Genomic DNA, 22,206 nt, shown 5'->3' on the forward strand with positions numbered 1-22,206 from the left:
TACAGCTTGTACAATTATGAGGCTGGGATCGAGCTTCGGCTAAGAATTCTTCCTCTGCATTAATACGATTGGAGACGGCCTAGACAAGTGGCACCTGCAGCCAAGCTGAGGAGTGACAGCTGTTCCTCACATCTTTGTCTCACGTGTAGACACACAGTACTGGGAAAAGCTGCTGGTACGAGGCCGTCTAGTGCTCCTAAAATGCAACCTGTGCTGTGAAATGTATTTATTCAGCACTCTTGCCATGGATTAAGTGCCATGGTACAGCCTCCTGCAGTAAATGTTGCATGATGAACATGGCAGTCAGCAGGGTGCAGCTGTAGGAGGCCTGTAAAGTTCACTAAACTCAGAATTAATGAAGCCAGAACAATGTCTGAGGCCTCAGCCAAATATATACTAATATTCTAGAGAGAGAGAGTGTGTGTGTGTGTGTGTGTGTGTGTGTGTGTGTGTGTGTGTGTGTGTGTGTGTGTGTGTGTGTGTGTGTGTGTGTGTGAGAGAGAGTGGGGTGGGGGGGTGTTTACGAAAACACCTGTACAGACATAAACAAAGGGGGAGGTGGTAGTGCAGTGTTTAAGGCTCTGGGTTACTGATCGGATGATCAGGGGTTCAAGCCCCGGAATTGCCAAGATGCCACACTGGGGCACTGTATTATGGCTGACACTGCCCCCCTAACCCCCAGCTTCCTAACATCACTGGCCTGTGCAAAAAAAAGAATTTCATTGTGCTGTAATGTATATGTAAATAATAAAGGCTCCTCTTCTCTTCTAAATCCTGAGAAAGTATTGGTAGGTGATGCAGACCTGAATAAGTTCAACCTGTGTGTGATCTTCTAAACTAATCTATCAAGCAGCCTGAATCTTTTGCTTTCTTCTCTATATCAATTGCCCACATACTTCTGTGTCCCAGTCACCACTGGCACACCCAACCTTGCTTCCCTCACACCCTGATCCACGTTCCCACCCGGAAAATTCCAGGATAACCCTGAATTTACTTTTTCCACCCTGTGATAACGTAGCTAATCTTTGGAAAACGGTGCGAAAAATAAATACAATGGCTCCAGAACCTCCTTCCAACACCCAAGACTTGGGAGAGCACCATGTTCAAGCCTGGGGACATGCAGAGTCAAAAAGCCACTTAGCCAAACAGCCATGCAAAGCAGCAACTGAAAACGTCTCTTAGTGTATGAACTGCTTTTGTTACGACCACGTTGACCTTTTAACTCATCCGCCAGCTGGTAGCTACAGAGAAGTTTCTATTCCCAAACTTACGGCCTCGTGTGAATCGGTTCCTTCTACCGATGAGTCGGCCAGTGTATAGAGCGTGGATTAACCTTTACACCAGGAGGTTCCTCTGAGGTGTATAGCCACGGTCTGCCCCATATTGAATTTTTATTGCTTTTGCCATAAAAAAAAAAAAAAAAAATCAACCTAATACCATGATTGTGGTGCTGTTAAAGTGTGTTTAAATGGTCTGGACATTAATACAGCAGCAAGATTGTGTCAGACATTTCTCTGATCGTGTAGCCATATACAGAAACCTTTTGAAATTATTTGAAAGATTTTTTCACTTTCACTGTCTTTCCACAAACTTTGCATGACTTTGTTCAAGATTGAAATCACATAAACCTGAGCTATAAGCCGTGAGCACCAAACCATCATCCAATCCCCTCCTGCTGCCAAGCATCCGACTCTCCCTTGAGCGTGCACAGCAGTCCTTATCTATTCTGCCACCTACATACATCAACTGACCTTAATGGCAAAAATTTAAAGAAAAATCTAGCAACACATTGTATTAAAAAAAGCACCATCCCTTCCAGAGAGAATGTTCTTCCCAAACCCTCTGTTCTCTTTTCCACTAAAAAGTGTGCGTGTTTATATAGAGACGTGGGTTGTGTAGTAACAGAGTGAGGACTATCTGGATCAGGGACGGGTGGCAATCCACAGGGACCTTGCTTGATCCCTGCACTGACAAGCCTGCTACTTAATTAACCGCAAGCTGAACGAGAGATAAGCCGAGGAGCAAGAAATTTGAGCGATTTTCAATGCCGCGAGCTATAGATTGTCTTTAATAGCAATAATTCTCAGCGCGCTACTCGAAGATGTGTACAGTTTTTGTGGCTCTCTTTCAAATGTCGACCGCTATAGTTTTTATTAAAAACGTCCCACGTGTACAGATAAAACACATTCGCATCCTTCTCACATGATGCATTAAAACGGATTGAATGGATCCACAAACATTCCCAGTCTCATCTATATAACTATCACAGAAAAGCAACACGCTGCGAGTATGTAATCCGGCAAGGAGTGTAAGCTGTGGTTCACAAATACATAACATAGTACCACTGATGCCATCGAGGAGTGAATAATAATCAGTGGGAGTGCCTGGACTACTGTACAGCTGTACTGTACGGCTACAGCGAGAGATAGAGTGAAGGGGAAAGGAGGAGAAAGAAAATGATGGTAAGCTCATTAACGAATTATGTGAAGAATTCGCAGCGTCTTGATGTTGCTCGAGTCTGAAAACACCACCTGCATACATGCTGTAAATTACAGAAACGATAAGCAAAAGGATCACAGCAGCTACAATGTCAGTCAAGTGACTCACGCTTGCGGAACGACGCTCCGATGCTTTCGGAGTTTCTGAAACGCTAGCAATAGAGATGCTGAGCAAAAAAAATTCCAAACGTCCACTTGGGAATGGAGGAAAATAAAAAAATGAATTACCCTGCAGCACGGCTCCTACATCACACTTCGCTTGCATTCCGGTATGTCTACGGTCAAATGGCATCCTGGGACAATACACTCATAACCTCCTAAGTAAGGAATGGAGGGTGGAACAAAAGAAAAACAAAAACAAAAAAAAGATGAAACAGCAACATTTCAGATGGATTGTCCGAGATAATGCGCTCTCCAACAAGGCTCATTATTTTTACACGGTTCTGCTTTTATGCCGCTACACAGCCAGGACAAGCCACAGAGGGCTCGTTATGGCGTTTTTGTTGCCCTTAGACGCACACTGTAAGTTTTATGGGCTGGACGGATGAGGCATGTTGAGGAGAGGATATATAGAGGCTAGTACAAATGAGAAGTAAAAGCTCATGTAATAAATGCCTTGTAAAAGAAAAAAAAACAAAAAAATACGTTAAGCCTGAATAAAAAGGTGGATGCACTTTTCTGATCACACAATACAGCCATTTTTTATTTTAGTTTTTCTTTCAGACGGAAATCTCATGTCAGAACAGAGATCTTTACTCACAATGTGACATTCAGCACTGGCTGATTCCAGCCTGAGATTTTAACACACAAAAAATAGTGCAGCCACCTTTAATTCACTTTCTTTAAAGTTAATAAGAAAAATATAAGACATGTTAAGAAAATATGAGACATGTTAATACATGAGTCTGGTGAGGCTGGAATAATTAACACCAGACTAGGAGACAGGCATGAAGATCATGAACTGCACTGTAATCACTTGTTTCTAATGTTATGTCTTAAGTGCAAGCTCACATACTATAACATTTAGTGTTCTGCAATTGAAAGAAAGTCTGGATATCACCTGATAGATCAAAGAAGACGAGACTAACGTCCCTGCATTGGTTAGTACTGGCTTATACACCATTTTATTTGCTAGTATAGTAACCTCAACTCTTCTGGGAAGATGATCCACTAGATTTTGGAGGTTGGTTGTTGAAGATATGTGCTCGTTCAAGCTAAAAAGGCTTTAGTCAGGTCAAGTCTGATGTATTGTGAGGAAGCATGGGGTACAGTCAGTGTTCCAATTCATCCTAAGTGTTCAATAGAGGTCAGAGCTCTAAAGGTCGTCATTCAAGATCTTCCACTCCAATCAATGTAAACCATATCCAATAACCATAACCAATTTTGTGCAGTTTATAGAAGAACCACAACATATGGCTAGAAAAGTGAGGTATTCAAGGTGTGAGGTGTGTGTGTGTGTGTGTGTGTGTGTGTGTGTGTGTGTGTGTGTGTTCTCCACCCTACAGACATACACTGCCACAAGAATCTACAGTCAGTTTCCTACCCAGTCCTCCATACTTCTAACATACATCACTTCTGCATGGCTGCAAATATAGGTCATGCACAAACAGGCACCAGTACCTGACACCATTAACCTCCATCCAGGAGACTCAATTCCTGCACCCCTGAGTTTAACCCTGTCATGAGATTGAGAGGAAATAGATAAGTAAATAAATACAGATGCTTTTCTGAAACTAAAAGTAGCTTGGGAATATATGCTGCTACTTCTGACATTTATTTAGGCAGCACGTTACTAAGAAAGAGCCAAGTTTCCAATACCAGGAATAATGAGAGACTTGGAACAAAAACATTAAACAATAAAAAAAATAATAATAATAAAACATTTATCTGCTCCCTGTTGTTGTTTATGGTAGTTTTAATCAGCGTTCTTCAGGACAGGTCGTACAGAAATATTCAGGAGATTAGTAGAACACAAACTTTAGTGGATCACATGCCTTAGGCTTTCTGTTCCACATCCAGGAACATGCCAACATCCTGCTTTTATCTTGTGCAGGCGTGTAAACAAGGCCAGCGCTTTACTGTTTATGATCCTGGTTACTGAAAATATGCTTGCAGAACGCAGCCTTGAAAGCGATGCACGCGTAATAACGTCAGTATGGAAACAAAACCCATAACGCAGTTCTGTGAGTGGAACCATGCAGCGGAGAAGGAACCCTTTTTCACGTCCTGTTTCTACGCAGTAACACGTGACACCGAAAAAAACCTCGTTCTGTGCGCCAGAACTGAGGTGCTAATTGATCTGGAAAAAAAAAAAGGCGCATGCTCTGAATAGAAGAATCTCGAAGACATGAAAAATCAATCGCGCTTTAACATCGGGCAGCTTGCAGCACTGCTCTTACAACATAATAACACGACTGACAGTCAAAGGTTGTCAGCTAGTTATCTAATTAGTGGCTATGCCTGGCAAAGGGAATACTGTCTTAACTTCAGGAATGCCTAAAGAATTCGCAGAATGTGGATACAGCCATTCAGCACTGGTAATGTTACACCACATGCACTCGACCTGCTGTAATCTAAACACACCAGACAGGTCAGACTTTTGAAAATCGCACACGACCTCTTCGCTTAACCTCGGGTATAACTGGACTTGCTCATTTTTATACCAGTTTAAAGAAGAAAACAAAAACACTTGAGGGCACACAGGGTTTCTAGACAAAGGAAGTCAGTGTTTTGAAGCACTCTGCCCTCAGCAGACGAGACCGGCCTGTCTTTCGGGACATACGGCTCACCTCCGAGGTAGCAGATGGCCCTTGGCTTACACTCAGGCAGGTAATTCATTAAGAGCACTTTCAGAGCATACAAAGTACCTACCAGAAGCTCCCCTATTAACATATCATGGGAGGGTGTGTGTGGGTTGGGGGGGTGCATCTCTAGTGACCTGCTGTCACTAAGAACATTCAGAGATAGATAATGCATGCTGTATATTGTCACTTTAAGTGACCAATTCACTTTTTTAGGTCTTTTCATTTAGCAAAGTAGATTTTCCCTTTCAAAAAAAAAATGCAACTCGGCAAAAACCAGTTACATACAGATGCATGAATATCAATAGACATGGTCATTAACCGAGCCAATACAAATGAGGTAACGAGAGTAAACATCCTGCTCATACACACACACACACACAGATCCATTTAATAAATTAAGATTAAGACTTCCCCCTAAACAGATGCACAAGCTGAAAAAAGAAGGTGTTATGGAGAGAAAGAGGAGCAACTAAGGAAATTCTAGACATGCTATAAGGAAACTCAAACACAAAGAACCCTCAAGAATGGCAGCTAAACATCACCCTTGTGTCCAAAACAAACAAACGTCTCTCCAGCCCCCACCCCGCCTTTTCACCACCAAACAGCTCCTGCTGACACATTCCCGATCTTTCGGATGTAACGCCAATTGCAGAAGAAGGGAAAAAAAAAAACAGGAGATTGTATTACCGTTCCGGAGGAAGCCGTTCACACTTTCGGTGCTGGACTGCGAGTAGCCCCTGATGACCCTCTTCTGGGAGTTCATCAGTCCATTCCTGCAAAAGGAGCGATTGCTGGGGCTGCTCAGTGGCGTCGAGGTACTGTCCTTCTTCAAGAAGATCCCGCTGAAGAAGCGAAGGAGCCTGCGTTCCTGGCCGCTAGAGCGAAGGCCAGCCGCTCTGAGAAAGCCCTCTTTCTCCACCAGGGGTTTCTCAGAGAGCCTAAGAAGATCACTGTTGTCCAGTGTGCGGTTTTTGCCCTTGGCGCGGTCCTTACGATTGGGTTCTTTCAAGGAGTCCTCCTGAACAAAGACCTCATCCACATCAAAAGCGCTGTCCTTCTCAGGATCCTCAATGGCTGGGTTTTGCAAGACCACAGAGGATTGAGTCGGGGCCTCATCACGCCCAATGCAGCCCGAGCTGCTATGATGCTTCTCTTTGGAAAGGGCTCGAAGCCGCAGCAGCTCCCCTCCTGCCCAGTGGCGAAAGCTGAAACTCCGACGCAGCAAGCTTGGGTGCCTCTTGGCCGGTGGGGTTTGGGGCGTCTGCTTCTCAACATTTCCGTCCTCTTTAGCAGGCAAAGAAGCAAAGCTGCTCTCCTTGGGACAACTGCCATCTTCTTCAGCTGCCTGATCTTCAGCCCCACATCTGCTGACCTGCTCTTCAGCACTCCTGGAAGTCTGGAGGATTCTGTTCAAATTAACACCCACACTTTCCCTGTTGCCAGCAGCTGCTCTGCAGCTTAACTCAGCACCAGCATCGTTAATTCCATTACTCTCATCCGTTGCCTTTGAACGCAAATCACTTTCATGCAGCTGAGCACCATTTTCTACCCGATCACTACCGTGAGCATCCTTTGGTGGTGTCCTGGTGCACGTTTCATTCGTTTCCATCGAGTTGTCCTTCCGCAAATTAAATGCCTTTCGAGAGATTTTCGACCTGCTGAGTTCCAACTGCCCAGTGCTGAATGTTCGGAAGTTCCTGTATGCCTGAGAAGACAGTTCGTCCGTTTCATCCTCCACTTCTTTGACCTGTTCCAGGAAACAACTACGCTGGATTTCTACAGAGCCTTCACGCCGATAAGCGCTCACCTTCGGGTTCTCCAGCCGTCGGGCCAGTGAAGCAGTTCCACTACCACCTTCTTGCAGGCTCTCCCTTTTCACTAAGGTAAGGGAGATCCTGTAAACAGTTTTCCTTTGCGGTGTGCCCCGATCCATCCTTTCTACACAATTTCCATCAAGCAGAAACATTCTTTACAATTAAACAAATATATGTTGAAGAGTGAATACCTATAATACAGCAGCAATAATAATAATAATAATAATAATAATAATAATAATAATATGGATATTAATTCAAGAGAATTTGAGTCATCTACACCTAAAACGCAATCGAGTACCGGACGTTCAGCTTTCCATCAACGAATAACGATCCGAAACAATACCGTCCTGAACTCCATCGGGTCGCACAAATGTCCCGGGTCTACAAAAAAGTGCTCGCGCTGTAGTAAGTCCCGCTTTGCTATCCCGCAGAGACACTGTCCATCCTCAGAGAAAGCAGCACCTCGAACCGCGCGTCCCGGGCAAGTCAAGCGGTGCTGCCTATTGTGCGCGCGCCGTCCCCGACCGCTGCACAGCACCGCGCCGCGCGCTCTCTCCGTCTCTCCGCTTTTGTTTGCGCCTCCGCGTGCTCGGGGTCACTCATACACGTGAAACACGCGTCCGGAGTCACGGTTTGCGCGCTGCACGACGAGGCTAATGGAAACGCGACGCCTGCAGCCGGAGATCCGTCTCCTCCTCCTCCTCAGATAGCGAGCTCTTTGCGAGACACGGATCCTCCGGCGCGTGCACGGCGCGCGCAAACAAAAAGTGGACTGGATTGGGAGCGCGCGTGCTGATGTTGCACGCTGGTTGCGTCACCGCGCTTCAGAACATTTCTTAGATATCTGTTACGCGGCATAAAACCTTTCACTTTATGCCCATGAATTACAGATTATAACGTGAACAGCATGCAAAAAGCATTTTCATGCAAAAAGACCTAAATAACTAACTAACTGGAGTTACAGATGGACAGCAGCGTTCGAGAGAAAAAGAAACGGGCATCCCGTGAAAAAATTTATATTTCTGGTAAAAGTCTGATAATAAACGCGAAAATTATGCAGAAGGCAACCGGGGAAAAAATGCAGATTAAACGTTAAAAGGAGCACGTGATCCACGCCGGGATACGCAACCGTCCACGAGCAGAAGGAGGCGGGGTTTATCGGTCTCTCTGTTAATCAAGGTGGTTTGGTAAAGCAACCCGACTCACCTGAAGTGTCAAAGTCGAGGACGGACACGAGATGCTTTTCCCTTTTTGTTCTTTTCTTCACATCAAATTTCATTTTTCACATGAAATTAAAAATCTTTGATGAAGTGAGATGATCTTGGTTTAAGCTTTATTGGACGATGAAAACACGTGATCCAGTGTTGCACACTAGACTTAACCATTAATTTCCTATACTGCTCATCATACATGTGGGAGCCTGGAGTCCACCGCATGAAGCTAAGGAGCACAAAGCAGGGGACATCCTGGACAGAGTATTAACCCACATCACTGCAGCCCACTGTGCATCACATACTCAAAACTGCTTGAAAATGCCAGTCAGATTACAACGCATGTCTCTAAACTGGGGGAAGAAGCCGGAGTACCTGGAGAAAACCCCCGAAGCACAGAGAGAGCAGGGCGGAGGCAGAATTAAAACCCCCAACCCCAGAGGTAAAAGGCAAGGTTCAAGGCTGTTTGTCACATACATACTGCATAGGTGATGTATGTTTCCAAATTTAACAAAAACAAAAGACATACTGACACACAAAAAGCAGACCAAAATATATTAAAGCTACCAAACATGTAAACCACCACAAAGACAAAATAAAGAAATACCAAAAAAAAAAAATATATATATATATATATATATATATATATATATATATATATATATATAAAATAAAAATAAATAAAAAATATGCTAAATATTTAATACGCTCACAATCTGCAAAAAACACCTCAAGTATGTTACCCTCAATAACTCAAACAGCCTGAACTCACCCAAAGCTCCACTCTTATCTACCCTTCATTCATCTCTTTATTGCCCCTCTCTTAGAGTATGAGGTGTCTGTAATACAGATTACTCCTCTAATCTCCAATCAAAACTGGGTTTCACCTGACATTTGTGGTATCGTTACAGAGATTAAGTGTGGATTAGTAAAGGGTTCTTTAGTGCTCATTCTCGCCCGGCTGCTTTCTGGGGTTTTTTTTCTACACCATCCCCTCCCTTTACCAAGAGAGCACCACCTGCTCAATGTGCCTCCATCATGAGGAAGGTTCCTTCCAGCATCCCATCCCCCTTCCTCATCACTCAAAACGCAAGGTACCTTCAGAAAGTGAGTGTCGCTTTGCTTATTGCAAATATCCTCACGTGAACTAGACAGACAAGTGACACTGTTTCAGGTAATTAATTTGAGTCTGCATGTAATAACAGTGTCACACACACATCTCTGCAAGCACACACACACACACACACACACACACACACACACACACACACACATCTCTGCAAGCACACACACACACACACACCTAGATAGATATTAAAATAGCCAGATAGCTAGACAGACAAATCAGATAGACAAAATATTTTTTATATTATATATATATATAAAAAAAACTTTTGTTATGGACAGAAGTTTGTGAAACAACCGAGCACAAAATTCGTATTTTTGCTTTTTTAACATCCCATTCCACATTTCAAACTGTGTTTGTGGAGATTTGTGCTCATTCGGCTGCATACGCCTTAGTAAAGTCAGGCACTGATGTAGGGTGAGGAGACCCGGGGCGATCCAATCCAATGATGTTCAATAGGATTGAAGTCAGAGATCTATAACAGGCCACTCATGATCCACTTCAATCCATGTAAACCATATGTTCATAGAGCTGGCTTTTGTGCACAGAAACACAGTCATGCTGGAACATGGTTGGGTATCCTAGTTCAAGTGAAGAAAGATTTTATGCTACTGCATCCAGACATTTTGTACAATTGTGTTCTTTTTTTATGGCACATGGGCAGTAGTTTGGGCAGCTCTGGCTTAAAACGAGCTGATATATACTATATGGATAAAAGTTGAGGACACCTGACTTCGTAAGTGCCTTTTGAACACCCCAATCCACATATATTCCCCTTTTACTGTTATAACCGCCACTCTTCTAAGACGATGTCCCACTAGATTTTAGAGATTTGTGCCCATTTAGAAACAAAGAGCATTATTAAAGTTAAGAGCTGATAAAAGATAAAAAAAACATGGGAAGACCTGGTAGGTGTTCCAACTCATGTCAAAATGTTCAAGAGGGTTGAGACCTAGAGCTCTATACCACTATACCAGGCCACAGAAGATCTCCAACTTATATATCGTCGTGCATTTCAAAAAAAAAAAAAAAGTTTTTTCTCCCTATGCCGTGCAGCTCAGAACACAGGTGAGGTGCGTTTTTTTTTTTCGTTTCCGTTCGGAAATTTCATTGGTCTAATGTTATGGCGCTCAGTTTTTTGGCTTGAAGTTTGTGAAACCGGGGAAAACCCAGGAAAAATTCATAAATAAGCCGCTTTGTTGTTTAAGCCGTGGGGTTCAAAACATGGGAAAAAAGTAGCGACTTATAGTCCGAAAAATACGGTAGTTTTACTGTATCAGTAAAAAGTGGATGATCGTGAATGACCTGCTATAGAGCTCTGATCTCAACCCTACTGAACACCGTCAGGATGAATTGGAACGCAGACTGCACCCCAGGCCTCTTTAATCTAAATCAGTACCAGACTTTACTAACACCCTTTTGTCCGAATGAGCACAAATCTTCACAACCAGACTTCAAAATGTAGTAAAACATCTTCATAGGAGAGTGGAGGCCTTATATAACATCAAATCGGGACTAAATTTCGAATGGAATGTTTAAAAGATTTGCTAAAATAGTGTATGTAGGCGTCTTAAAAATGTTTAATGTTATATGCCTATGCTTTACTAGAGTCTGACCATCTGGCAGATTTGTCCTAAAGCATATGTTTCTTTAGTAACCCAGCATTTTTTAACATTATCTAACTTAATTTTACAGAATTTGCTGAAAACGAGCTTGTCTTGTCTGATCAAGTTATCTTCATGTAGTACCTTGCGGATTTTCCTGCCTATGACTAATTTGATATGAAAGTGTTAGTTACAGCTCGGGGCTAACGCTGATTTAAGTTTGGTGCAAGAGGAAGAAGTTTCATTCCTTTTGCGCATGAAATTCTTGAGTTATGGGAGAAACAATTCTGCACACTGTTCTGGAAATATTTCTTTCATTTAAGACACATTTATTGTTCCCACTGCTGCAGAGGCTATACAGATATAATGAGATATTATGAGAATATGTCTGTTCAAATAAAATGTGCAATCCAAACTTGGGCTTGGACCTGATTCCAAACTTTTTCACAAAAAAAATAAATAAATAAATAAATCAAAAATTAGGCACGAGCAATTACATAATTGCAGTACAGGTGCCAAGTACACTGAGTTTGCTTCGCCTTCTCGCCTTGCTCTGTTTTCCTTTCTTATTTCTTCATAAAGTACTGGCTCAACAGCACCCTGGTTTCGTTTGTTAGAGCTGCAAAGCGATGACAGGATCAGTTTCACATAATGCCATCATTTTCTTCCAAAGCAGCTCTAATTGCAGAGAGGAAAAAGCCTGCAACAAGCAAGACTACGGCGAATACATACACAAGGGGACACAAATTATACACCGACCTACACGGCCGAGTAACTTCAAACGCAAGCTGTCCTTTTATCATAGTCAAAGGCCCGACATGAGCAAAGCGTATACAGAGTAACGCAAGAGCTGTGTGAAGGACGTCGGACTTTTAAGAATACTTCACCTGCAGTTCAAATGCAAAGCACGCGCACTCTGCGCTTAAAGATGGGATGAAAGACGCATTCACAATAAACTAGCCCTGCAGCTATCGATGATATTAGTTGAGTTTCTACCGTTTATTCTGTCGATTAATTCGGATAAGAAGCACTTTTTCTTTATTAAAGAGCGATGCTGAATATACAAGAAAAAATAAGACAGGTTTCTTAAAATGAACGTCATTCGTTTCCTTTTTTAGAAAAATTTACATTTTTGGTGCCAAAATTTCGGTAAAGAATATTTGGGAAAACTAAAACCCATTTATTGCATTTAATTGCCATATTACAGTGGAACCCGGTTATCTCGCCCTCGGTTACCTCGACAACCCTATTAAGTCGACGTTTTTGAAGTGGAACCGCCAAATTCTCACTTTTTCTAAGCATTTTTTATCGGTTATGTCGACTTTTTTTTATGTCGCCGAACCCTAACATCTCGAGCACAAGGGGGGAAAAATTTGCCATTTGACGTCGGTTATCTCGATGCAGCCGCAGAAGAACTCGCGGAAGTGGCGGAAAAAATCAAGGCTTACAGATGCTTCAGGTGTTGTATTGTATACTGGTGAATCTCTGCTGTTAGTTAGTGCTAGTGTTCGTAGTGTTAGTAGGGCGCGGCGCGGCTTTGGGAAGAAAAGAGCAGCCGTTGAGAAAGTGCCGGTGGGAAGACACGTACCGGGATACGCATGCGCGATAACAACGACCGCCGTGAACCAACATATACCAACAATAACGGACAGTGAGAGTGTGGAGGTTTAAATAGGAGCTGGTGATGATGATAAACGAGCACCATATGTGCGTGATTAAGGCGGAGCTTCAGAGAAAGCGGCTGAGAAAGCACCTGACACGCTGAAGGGGGCCGAGGGGGGTGTGGCAGGTGGATTCCTGACAGTTAAACATGTACTGTATGTATTTTTATAGCATGCCTTCATCAAACAAATCGCGGCAACGCTGTTGTGTAAAAAACCGTCCAAAAACACGTGCATGCACATTCTCATTTATTAACGCACATCATGTACATAAAGAAATTTCAAGCACGTTAATATACTGCCGCCATATTGATTTTCGTTTATCTCGATCATCAGTTACCTCGATGCTTTTTGGCGACCCCCTAGGACATCGACATAACCGGGTTCCACTGTACTTTAAAATACAAATATACATATAAATATGAAAAAAAAAAATCGATTTCAAATGCAAATAAAAGGGGGTAAACACACTGTACGGTTTTATGTTTTAGTTTGAAATCATCCCAAACTTTTTGGAAACTTCCATTTTTCATACTGTAGCGTCTTCTGTTTTTACCTGTCCAGAGCACTCGGGTTTAGCAGATGGTGCGTCAGTAATAATAGTCCGTGGGAAAACACATTGCTCTGTAAGTAGTTAAATGGACTAAATGAAGCATTGAGGCAAATAAAACGTATTCACTTTATATTTGCATCTTTGTTTTCAGATTACTTGAGTTACTTGAGGAATAGTTTTAGCCCTACAATAAACACGTACGGGGAATGAAATCAGGCCTGTGTTTGGGTGTTTTTAGATGAATCTGAGATCTAAATAATGCACTAGGACTAAAAACACTTGAGTGAGTGAAAAGCCATTACTATTATGTAATCGGTGTACTCGCAGTCAATACAAACCCGAAGGCTATAGATACTGGTCCTAACACATCAGCTGAACATTGTGTTCCAAAACGGGAGCAGCTGCTGAAACAACAGTGTTTATTATCAGGTTCAGTAGTGAATGTTATTTAGCCTGTGCTGACAAAAGGACGAAGGCAAGTGATAATTACGCACCAAAATCGCTTAACTGCTGCTACAATGAAATCTGAAGCGCACACTCAAATCATACTTGTAATCAGCAGTAAACAGTGCCCTGGAGATGTCTGTATAAGCTACATTATATATTAATATAGATTTATTATAGGAGTGTAACGGCACACTGTGCTGAACCGTTTCGTTACAAGACTTTCGGTAAGGTGCACATGTGTACCGAATGCAATTCTTGTTTTATAAGCTAAATACAGTTAAACATCTACGCAAGTTTGTTTGTTTAGTTTAGACCTCGCACTTCGCCTTAAATTAATTTGATTAATTCTATTTTATTTTTCTATATTTATTTTTAAAGGGGAAGCGGTAGCCTACTGTTAGGCTTGGATCCGGAGGTTGTGGATTCGACTCCCAGCCATACCAGGCGGCCACTCTTGGGCCCTTGAGCAAGGCCCTTAACTCCCCATAGATGCTTAGCTGTGGGAATGGGGATAAAGTACTTCGCATTGGACGGTCCTAAGCCTGGCTGCGAAAGGACGAGGGTGGGAGTTGGGCAAGCAGCCCGACCCCGTAACAAAATTGGGCCTTTGCTGCCCAATGCACCTCATGGCACAGGAGGACTAAAATATTTTTTTATATATATTTATTTATTTATATATTGATATACTGTATATTTAAACGAAGCAGGCGTTTTATTTAGGATTATTAAATAAAATGACAACTGTTGATGTTCACAAATGTTAACAATAATAAATGACAAGCAATTTGACAAAATGACAATGGGGGAAAAAGGCTTGAACTACCATGTCAGAGAGATGCCACTGTCGCCACTGGTTTGCTCATTTAGAAATTTATAGGGACTAATCGCACATTTAAAAAAATATATATATTTTTTTATTTCTATTTGTTTCTGTAAAGCTGCTTTGGGATAATGTCAATTGCTATAGTACAAGTGCTATAGAAATAAAATTTAATTAACTAAATCCATCAGAATAACTTGGTTTTGATTAGATTTTTTCTGTTAGAGAACAAAAGAAAAAAAGGCCTGCAAAATAAATCCCCTGACAGCATAACAGACTCCGGGGGTCAAGCCTACAGGGCTGGATCATACACATGCACTCGATCCCTCGCTGAGAATTCTGACTCATCCGATTAAATCGGGTTTATCCCTCCATCTCTGCAGATCCGCCATGCTTTTTTGCACAACCCCACTTTATTTGTATGTCACTGTAAAGAGCAGTTTATTTGCTGTAACACTACTACAATATGCCTCTCTTGATAATTAATCTGTTTCTATACTCAATAACCTGGAAAACAGCTGCTATTCCGTTTTACTGTACATATTGCACTAATGCACGTGCATCACAGTCATGTGATGGGCAGTTTTAAACTACTACAACCCTACTTACTTATCGATCTAAAACACATCCGGTCGAACAGCCTTTGTGACTAAACTGCCTGCTGCCATAATGAACCCCTTTCTCAAAGTCAATAAAATTGTTTCCTCATTCTATTGTGATCCATAATCAAGATCAGCCAGCAGGAAAGTGATGTCCACCTAAGTACAGTTTCTGTACTCATCAGGCTTCCCCACATACATATTCAGATTTTCCCCTTTATTTCTTCATAAACCCAGTCAGTGATGCAAATATTGTGAATTCACAACTTTTACTGCTGAAAAAACATGGCGGTACAAGCTATTATTCATATGTCTAAAAGTTAGATTCACAGGACAGAAAAAAGTTTAATATGTTCTCACACAACCAAGTATCTACTAACTAACCAAAAAAAAAACAACGGCTAGAAAGAGAACAATAGAAAAATAACTAATTATTATACAAATATTTGTCAGATGAATCGATTATGAAAATAATCATTAGTTGCAGCCCTTTTTACAACATTATCATAATGGTCTGTATATTAACATACTGGAAGAAAAAACAGTAGTTACAAGTGAAATCAGACATTGAGCCCCCCATATAACCAAACGGCATGATGCTTATTTCAAAACACCTCAGTGAAGGTTTGACTAACTTTGGTAGAGCATAGAATTTTGGAAAATATACACACACACACACACACACACACACACACACACACACACACACACACACACACACACACACACACACACGAAACTGGTCGGAGACCACGGCTTTGAACATTCCTTTTCCTCACAGTACAAATGTGATTAAAAGCAAGTTGAAAGATCATGGGGCAACTACTTCTCTCTTCACAGGTGGCAGGTGACACTTGCATTATGTGAGATTTGACAACCGGCTCTCACACTAATTATATGGAAGATAAGATAAGAGAAAAGCCAGCAGTCACTCAGAAAGTGTTGAACTGAAAATGAGAAAAGAGCATGACCTGAATGTAGCAGGAACAACAGCTACACAGAGCTCAATAAGCAAAAAACTGCTCCGCATTCACCTCTATTCATACATCCCACACAAAACTCCTCTGCTAAGAAAAATGTACAAAAACTCATCTACATGCATGAAAAAAAATGAGTCAGGATATACAGTACAGACCAAAAGTTTGGACACACCTTCTCATTCAAAGAGTTTTCTTTATTTTCATGACTATGAAAATTGTAGAGTCACACTGAAGGCATCAAGGGCTATTTGACCAAGAAGGAGAGTGATGGGGTGCTGCGCCAGATGACCTGGCCTCCACAGTCACCGGACCTGAACCCAATCGAGATGGTTTAGGGGTGAGCTGGACCGCAGAGTGAAGGCAAAAGGGCCAACAAGTGCCAAGCATCTCTCGGGGAACTCCTTCAAGACTGTTGGAAGACCATTTCAGGTGACTACCTCTTGAAGCTCATCAAGAGAATGCCAAGAGTGTGCAAAGCAGTAATCAAAGCAAAAGGTGGCTACTTTGAAGAACCTAGAATATGAAATTTTTCAGTTGTTTCACACTTTTTTGTTATGTATATAATTCCATATATAATTCCACATGTGTTAATTCATAGTTTTGATGCCTTCAGAGTGAATCTACAATTTTCATAATCATGAAAATAAAGAAAACTCTTTGAATGAGAAGGTGTGTCCAAACTTTTGGTCTGTACTGTATATATATATATATAATCGTTTTAGTAATAACAACATTTTTTTCAGATCTGAAGAAACAAGGGTGTGTATGATTCCAAGAACCGTACACACAGCAATGCATGGAGGTGGGAGCATCAGGATATATAGCAGCTTCTCTGCACACAGCACTAAGCCCTTAAATGTTATCAAAGGGAATATGAATAAAGTGAGGTACCAGAATATATTAGAGAAGAGTTTTCTCTCATCAGCCAAAAAACTGAATCCAGAATTCCATAAAGACAACAACCCAAACCATTCAGCCAATATAACCCAACAAGGCCATGCATGAGCTAACCAATCTCCAGACTTAAATTCGAGTTTGCAATTGCAAGTCCTAAACCAAATAGAACATCTTGAAGCTCTATTTGCCAAACAGCTTTATAACTTTATAACAGTATTAGGTGTGCTGTTTACTTGTGAATTCTGTCCACTAGGTGGAATTTTATTTTTGTTTATGTGTATGAACACATTGGGAACACATATTGGGTCACCTGACCCATGTGGTTATTTTCCAAACATGGCATGGCAATGCCCCTGTGCACAAAGTGAGCTCCTTAAAGATCTGGTTTACATGCTTTGGAGAGGAAGATCTTGAGTGGCTTGCTATAGAGCTCTGATCTCATATCTACTGAACACCTTTGGGATGAATTGGAACGCTGACTGCACCCCAGGTCTCCTCACCTACATCAGCACCTGCCTTTCAAAACATCCTTGTGGCTGATGAACACAAATATCTATAAACACACTCCAAAATCTAGTGGAACATCTTCCCAGAAGAGTGGAGGGAATTATAAGAGAACTAAATGTGAAATGCAATGTTTAGAAATCACATCCCATACTTATAACCAGGTGACCCAATACAGTATTTCAAAGCACAATATTCACTATTGTTTGGATGTATGCTAAATAACAAATACAAGTGTTTAAAAACGGGTTTCTTCCATGCACTCTATTATTTGAAGGGAATGAAACCAGTAAACAGCATTTTCATTTTCAGCGATCATTTGACTTGAATAATGTTCACCTTTTAGCTAAAGACACTAGTAACTGTGCTTAAATCTTAAATATGATTGGGAGCCTGATTCTGGTGTGTTAACCAGTTGGGTTGAGAACCTGGGGGGGGGACCAGCATACATACAGTAAAAACTAATGACCAATTAATAGGGACTGACTTGACCCTCATGTTACTAGGTCAATAAATCCAGCTTGTGAGTCACGATGTCAGATGACGAGCGCGCAGACACAACCTGCTAGACGAGAAGGATGGGCAGACAAGTAATAAGAAAAACAACAAAGATAAGCTGACTAAAGCAAGAGTTCTTCAGTCAGTTCTCCACACTCAGTGGAGTGAGAAAGAACCCTCTGTGGCACTTTCATTCCAGATAAAAGGCTTACCAACAAAAAAATCCCTGTTTTATATTTCGTTTCTGGATTTTTTTTTCGCCCAATACGGGAACATCTCATTATGGTACTTGGAACAGCATTGATTCTTGTGCAGCTTGTGTAAAATTGCTGGTCTGTTTTGAGAGAGTAGATTTAAAAGCTTAACAGCATTGGGAATTGCAAGAGGGTCATCAGTAATTGTTTTCAATGCACTCAACATGCTTATATATTATTCTGATAGCATTTTAAAAATCATTCTAATTAGTGTTTAGGTAGGTTTTGTCCCGAAATGTTTTAATTTAGACACGGCAAGGGGGGTTGTGTCAGCGTATCAATCGAACAGAGGAATAAATGAGAGGAGACGGCGGATTAACCGTTTTACTAATAGTGAATAGTGAATAAATGGGGACGAGGCTTCAGGAAAAATTGGTGAATATCAGAGTCCAAAACGCTTGCACAGCTGTCACCCAATTCCAAAAAAAATCCCAATGAGAACTGATTCTGAAACCAATGAATGCCAAGAAGCCACACCTCTCCCCCTTTTTTCACTATTAATTCCATACACATCTAAATCATTGTAAATTTAAATGCAAATATTAATTGAATACAAAATCTAATACAAATATTTGAACCCCAACCAGTTCCTGAGTTCCAGGACATTTTCTATATTACGCACATGTCGACGTGATGCTCAAATTTAGCAAAGTTTGCAATTGCACCAAAAAAAAAAAAAAACAGTGTAAAAGAGTTGGCAGATTTATAAACAGAAAAAGTAACGGTACTGCAAAATCCATAATCATTTGAAAACAAGCTGTAAATTGCACTGAAGCCAAACTGGCAGCATGACAGGAGCACGGTGCTTAATCTACCAGAAAATCTAGTCTTGTTTCTTATCTAAAACATGCCAGACTCTGCTCCCCGCTAAGCATCTCTATCAGCATTATCTCCTCTTAAGACCTGAACATGTAGAATCAGTAACATGCAGTGGGTTGTGTGATGGAGGAAGAGTGACAGTCGTGCAGTCCATGTGGCAGGGTTTAAACAGGGACCCTGTTTCAATCAACGAGGAAACACAAAGGAAACAGAGCAGAGGGTTTGGTTTTTTTTCTCTGCCGAGCTCGAGAGTTTAGTGGGCCGGCATTAAGATGGAGATCAGGAAACCCAAAAGCCAGATGGGACCTGGCACTGCAGCGAAACAGAAAAGAGGTGCTCATACTTTATGTAGTCTGCGTTTGCACACACCCTTGGCTACAGCTGCTGCCTCTTCTCCCACACACACACACACACACACGTTACTCCCATTCTGCATCACATTAAATATGAAACATTGTGCTGCAACGTTGTTTTCCCAGTTCTACACAGTAACAATGCTGTCTAACAAAGACACGAGTAAAGCGGGTTTGAGGAGCATCAGCTGCTCTGTGGAGGCTTCGGCGCAGAAATCTTTCTGCTTAATTCTGCTTACATGAATCTCACAAATTAAAAAAATTCTAACACGTACAAAGACAGAATTTGTTACACGCATGCAGGTAGAAATCATAACGTTATCGAAATAGCAAATTGTGACAAATCATTAGGGATGAAAACATTCATTAAGTGGTTTGAAATGACGACTGTATTTTCAACGGAGTAAATATTATAGAAGAACGAGAGCTAGAGTCAGAGAAAGAGAGAGTGAGAGTCTGAGTGCATGTGAGAGAAGCATCACACTGCCTTTCATCCCCCTAAGGAGGCAGAAATTGGGTTAGTTATGAGAGAGAGAGAGAGAGAGAGAGAGAGAGAGAGAGAGAGAGAGAGAGAGTGTGTGTGTGAGTACAGACCCCCTGCTGGCACACACACACACACACACACACACACACACACACACACACACACACACACACACACACACACAGAGACAACTGAAAGCATGCATACTAAAACAGAAATAAGAATCACACATTCACTGAGATGCAAAAATACACACAGTATCCATGATTCCGCTCTCCTATATAAAATATTACACAATTACTAACAATTAGAAGCATGTCATACATTATATGGACAAAAGTATGTGGACACCTGACTATAAGATTTGAAATTAAACATGTGCTCCACATTTAGTCCCCATTTACTGTTGTAATCGACGACACTCTTCTGGGAAGATGTTCCACTAGATGTTGTAGTGTGTTTGTAGAGATTTGTGTTCATTCAGCCACAAGGTTGTTCGTAAAGTCAGGTACTGATGTAGGTGATGTGAGGAGGCCTGGGGTGCAGTCAGCGTTTGAAATTCATCCCAAAGGTGTGCAATTGGGTTGAGGTCAGAGCTCTATAGCAGGCCACTCAATGATCTTCCGCTCCAACCCATGTAAACCATTACCTTCATGGCGCTGGCTTGTGCACATAGCGATGCTAGAACAGGATTGAGTTCAAGTAAAGGGAAATTTTTATGCTAACTCATCCAAAGACGTCTGCTACAATTGTGTACCTTCAACTTTGTGGTAAGAGTTTGGAGAAGAAAAACATATAGCTGAATTCAGGTGTCCCAATAATTTTGTCCACATACACGCAATCTTTAACTCTATGGTAAGATCAAATAAAAGATAAATAAATAAAAAAGAGAGAGAGGAATGGATCTTACCTGTGAGGACCACCATGCACACGACAAGGACATGGAGAAAAAAAAGAAAAGGAAAAAAAATCATTAGGAGAAACATTTTATACCATATACACTTCTATGCAACTTAAATGTATAACAGCAGAGAGATGTGATATAACACAATCAAACATCATTCAAGAATTGAAAAAAAACACTTGCTTTTTCACACATTTTTAAATTCAAAATGTCAGAAAAGTCGTAGTGTGACGTGTAGTGCTTTCTACTTCCTGTTATCTGAGCTTGTCTGAGAGATCACCTGCAAATGGCTAAGAACGTGTCCGAAATGCTTCGGAGGAAATGAAGCGATTTTGCAGGACAGAGCATTTTGAACACTTCTGAAGGCGTGAAATCGTCTTTGAAATAAAAGAAAAAGGTCCCGAATGGGTTAAAGATGCCATAAAATCCAGATGTTTACCCTGATTAGATTACATTACCAGAGCTAACAACCTTAACACACTGTGTGTAGGAGGTCTGAAATCTATTCACACCCGTATGTTAAAGTTATCACACAAAAACACACAAAATAAGAAGTGTTTCACTTTTCATTTCACTCCCCAATGTAACAGAGCATGAGCCAAACATCTGGAACCATGTATGCCATAGTCTATATTATTATACCATATTAACTGAAAGCCCCACCCCTTTCCACCATGCTCTTGAGACTCACAAGGTGATCGTCCATTCTACAACAATAAATGTAAATATTTGGGTTTCCTGGAATGAAATAAAAACTCTACGTTTCCAAAGAGAAGACAAGAATTTTATCAACATCAGATAACTGGATTTACTAAAGATGCTGCTCATGAATATTAAATGAACATGAACATCTTGGCCTAAAAGATTGACAAAATGTAAAGCGTAGCCCTACACAAATAACATTATGAAAACATAATGATGATCGAATACACTGTGCTGCCCATAACTTAGAGGCGTTTAGATCAGCCGATAGTGGACTTTACAGATACCGATAGCTAGGTTAGACCGTACTTGCCGATTAATAAACCGGAAAAAAAATAGTAATGAACATTATTACAAAAATAATCATAAAAATTTGCTAAATGGATTAACTATATGAAATATTAATTAATAAATGTAATTAGGTAATTCATAAATGATGAATAATAAATATAAAATAGAGCTCTCCGTGCAGCACGTAGTCTCGCGCGTTAAAACAAAATGCGTGCCATGTCAGTGGTTCACCTCTAGAGGCTGCTGTCGTAATGAAAGAGAACCAATAGCCGACAGTTCCAGCAATCAACTATAGGTGTTGAATAATCAGTTCACCTCTAGTTCAGACTGCTGCTGCCATCAAGCATAAAATGTTCTTATTTATACAACCAAGCGATTGA

The 22,206-nt window shown here is 41.2% G+C and overlaps 1 protein-coding gene across 5 annotated transcripts in view; it reads right to left on the reverse strand.

The window, feature by feature from the left end:
• agap1 (ArfGAP with GTPase domain, ankyrin repeat and PH domain 1) overlaps nucleotides 1-22,206 on the reverse strand; it is a 142,860-nt gene that overhangs the window by 92,686 nt on the left and 27,968 nt on the right. For 2 of the 5 annotated variants that reach the window (XM_046845826.1, XM_046845818.1), the window contains exon 1: nucleotides 5,990-7,408. The exons of 2 other annotated variants lie outside the window; for them this stretch is intronic. In XM_046845826.1, coding sequence (XP_046701782.1) covers nucleotides 5,990-7,268 — 1,279 coding nt within the window. In that variant the 5' untranslated portion in view covers nucleotides 7,269-7,408. Of the gene's footprint in view, nucleotides 1-5,989; nucleotides 7,817-22,206 lie in introns of those variants that run through there. One more of the 5 variants, XM_046845834.1, reaches the window with a different exon arrangement.

Source organism: Silurus meridionalis, chromosome 1 (genome assembly GCF_014805685.1).
Source record: "Silurus meridionalis isolate SWU-2019-XX chromosome 1, ASM1480568v1, whole genome shotgun sequence".
NCBI lineage: Eukaryota > Metazoa > Chordata > Actinopteri > Siluriformes > Siluridae > Silurus > Silurus meridionalis.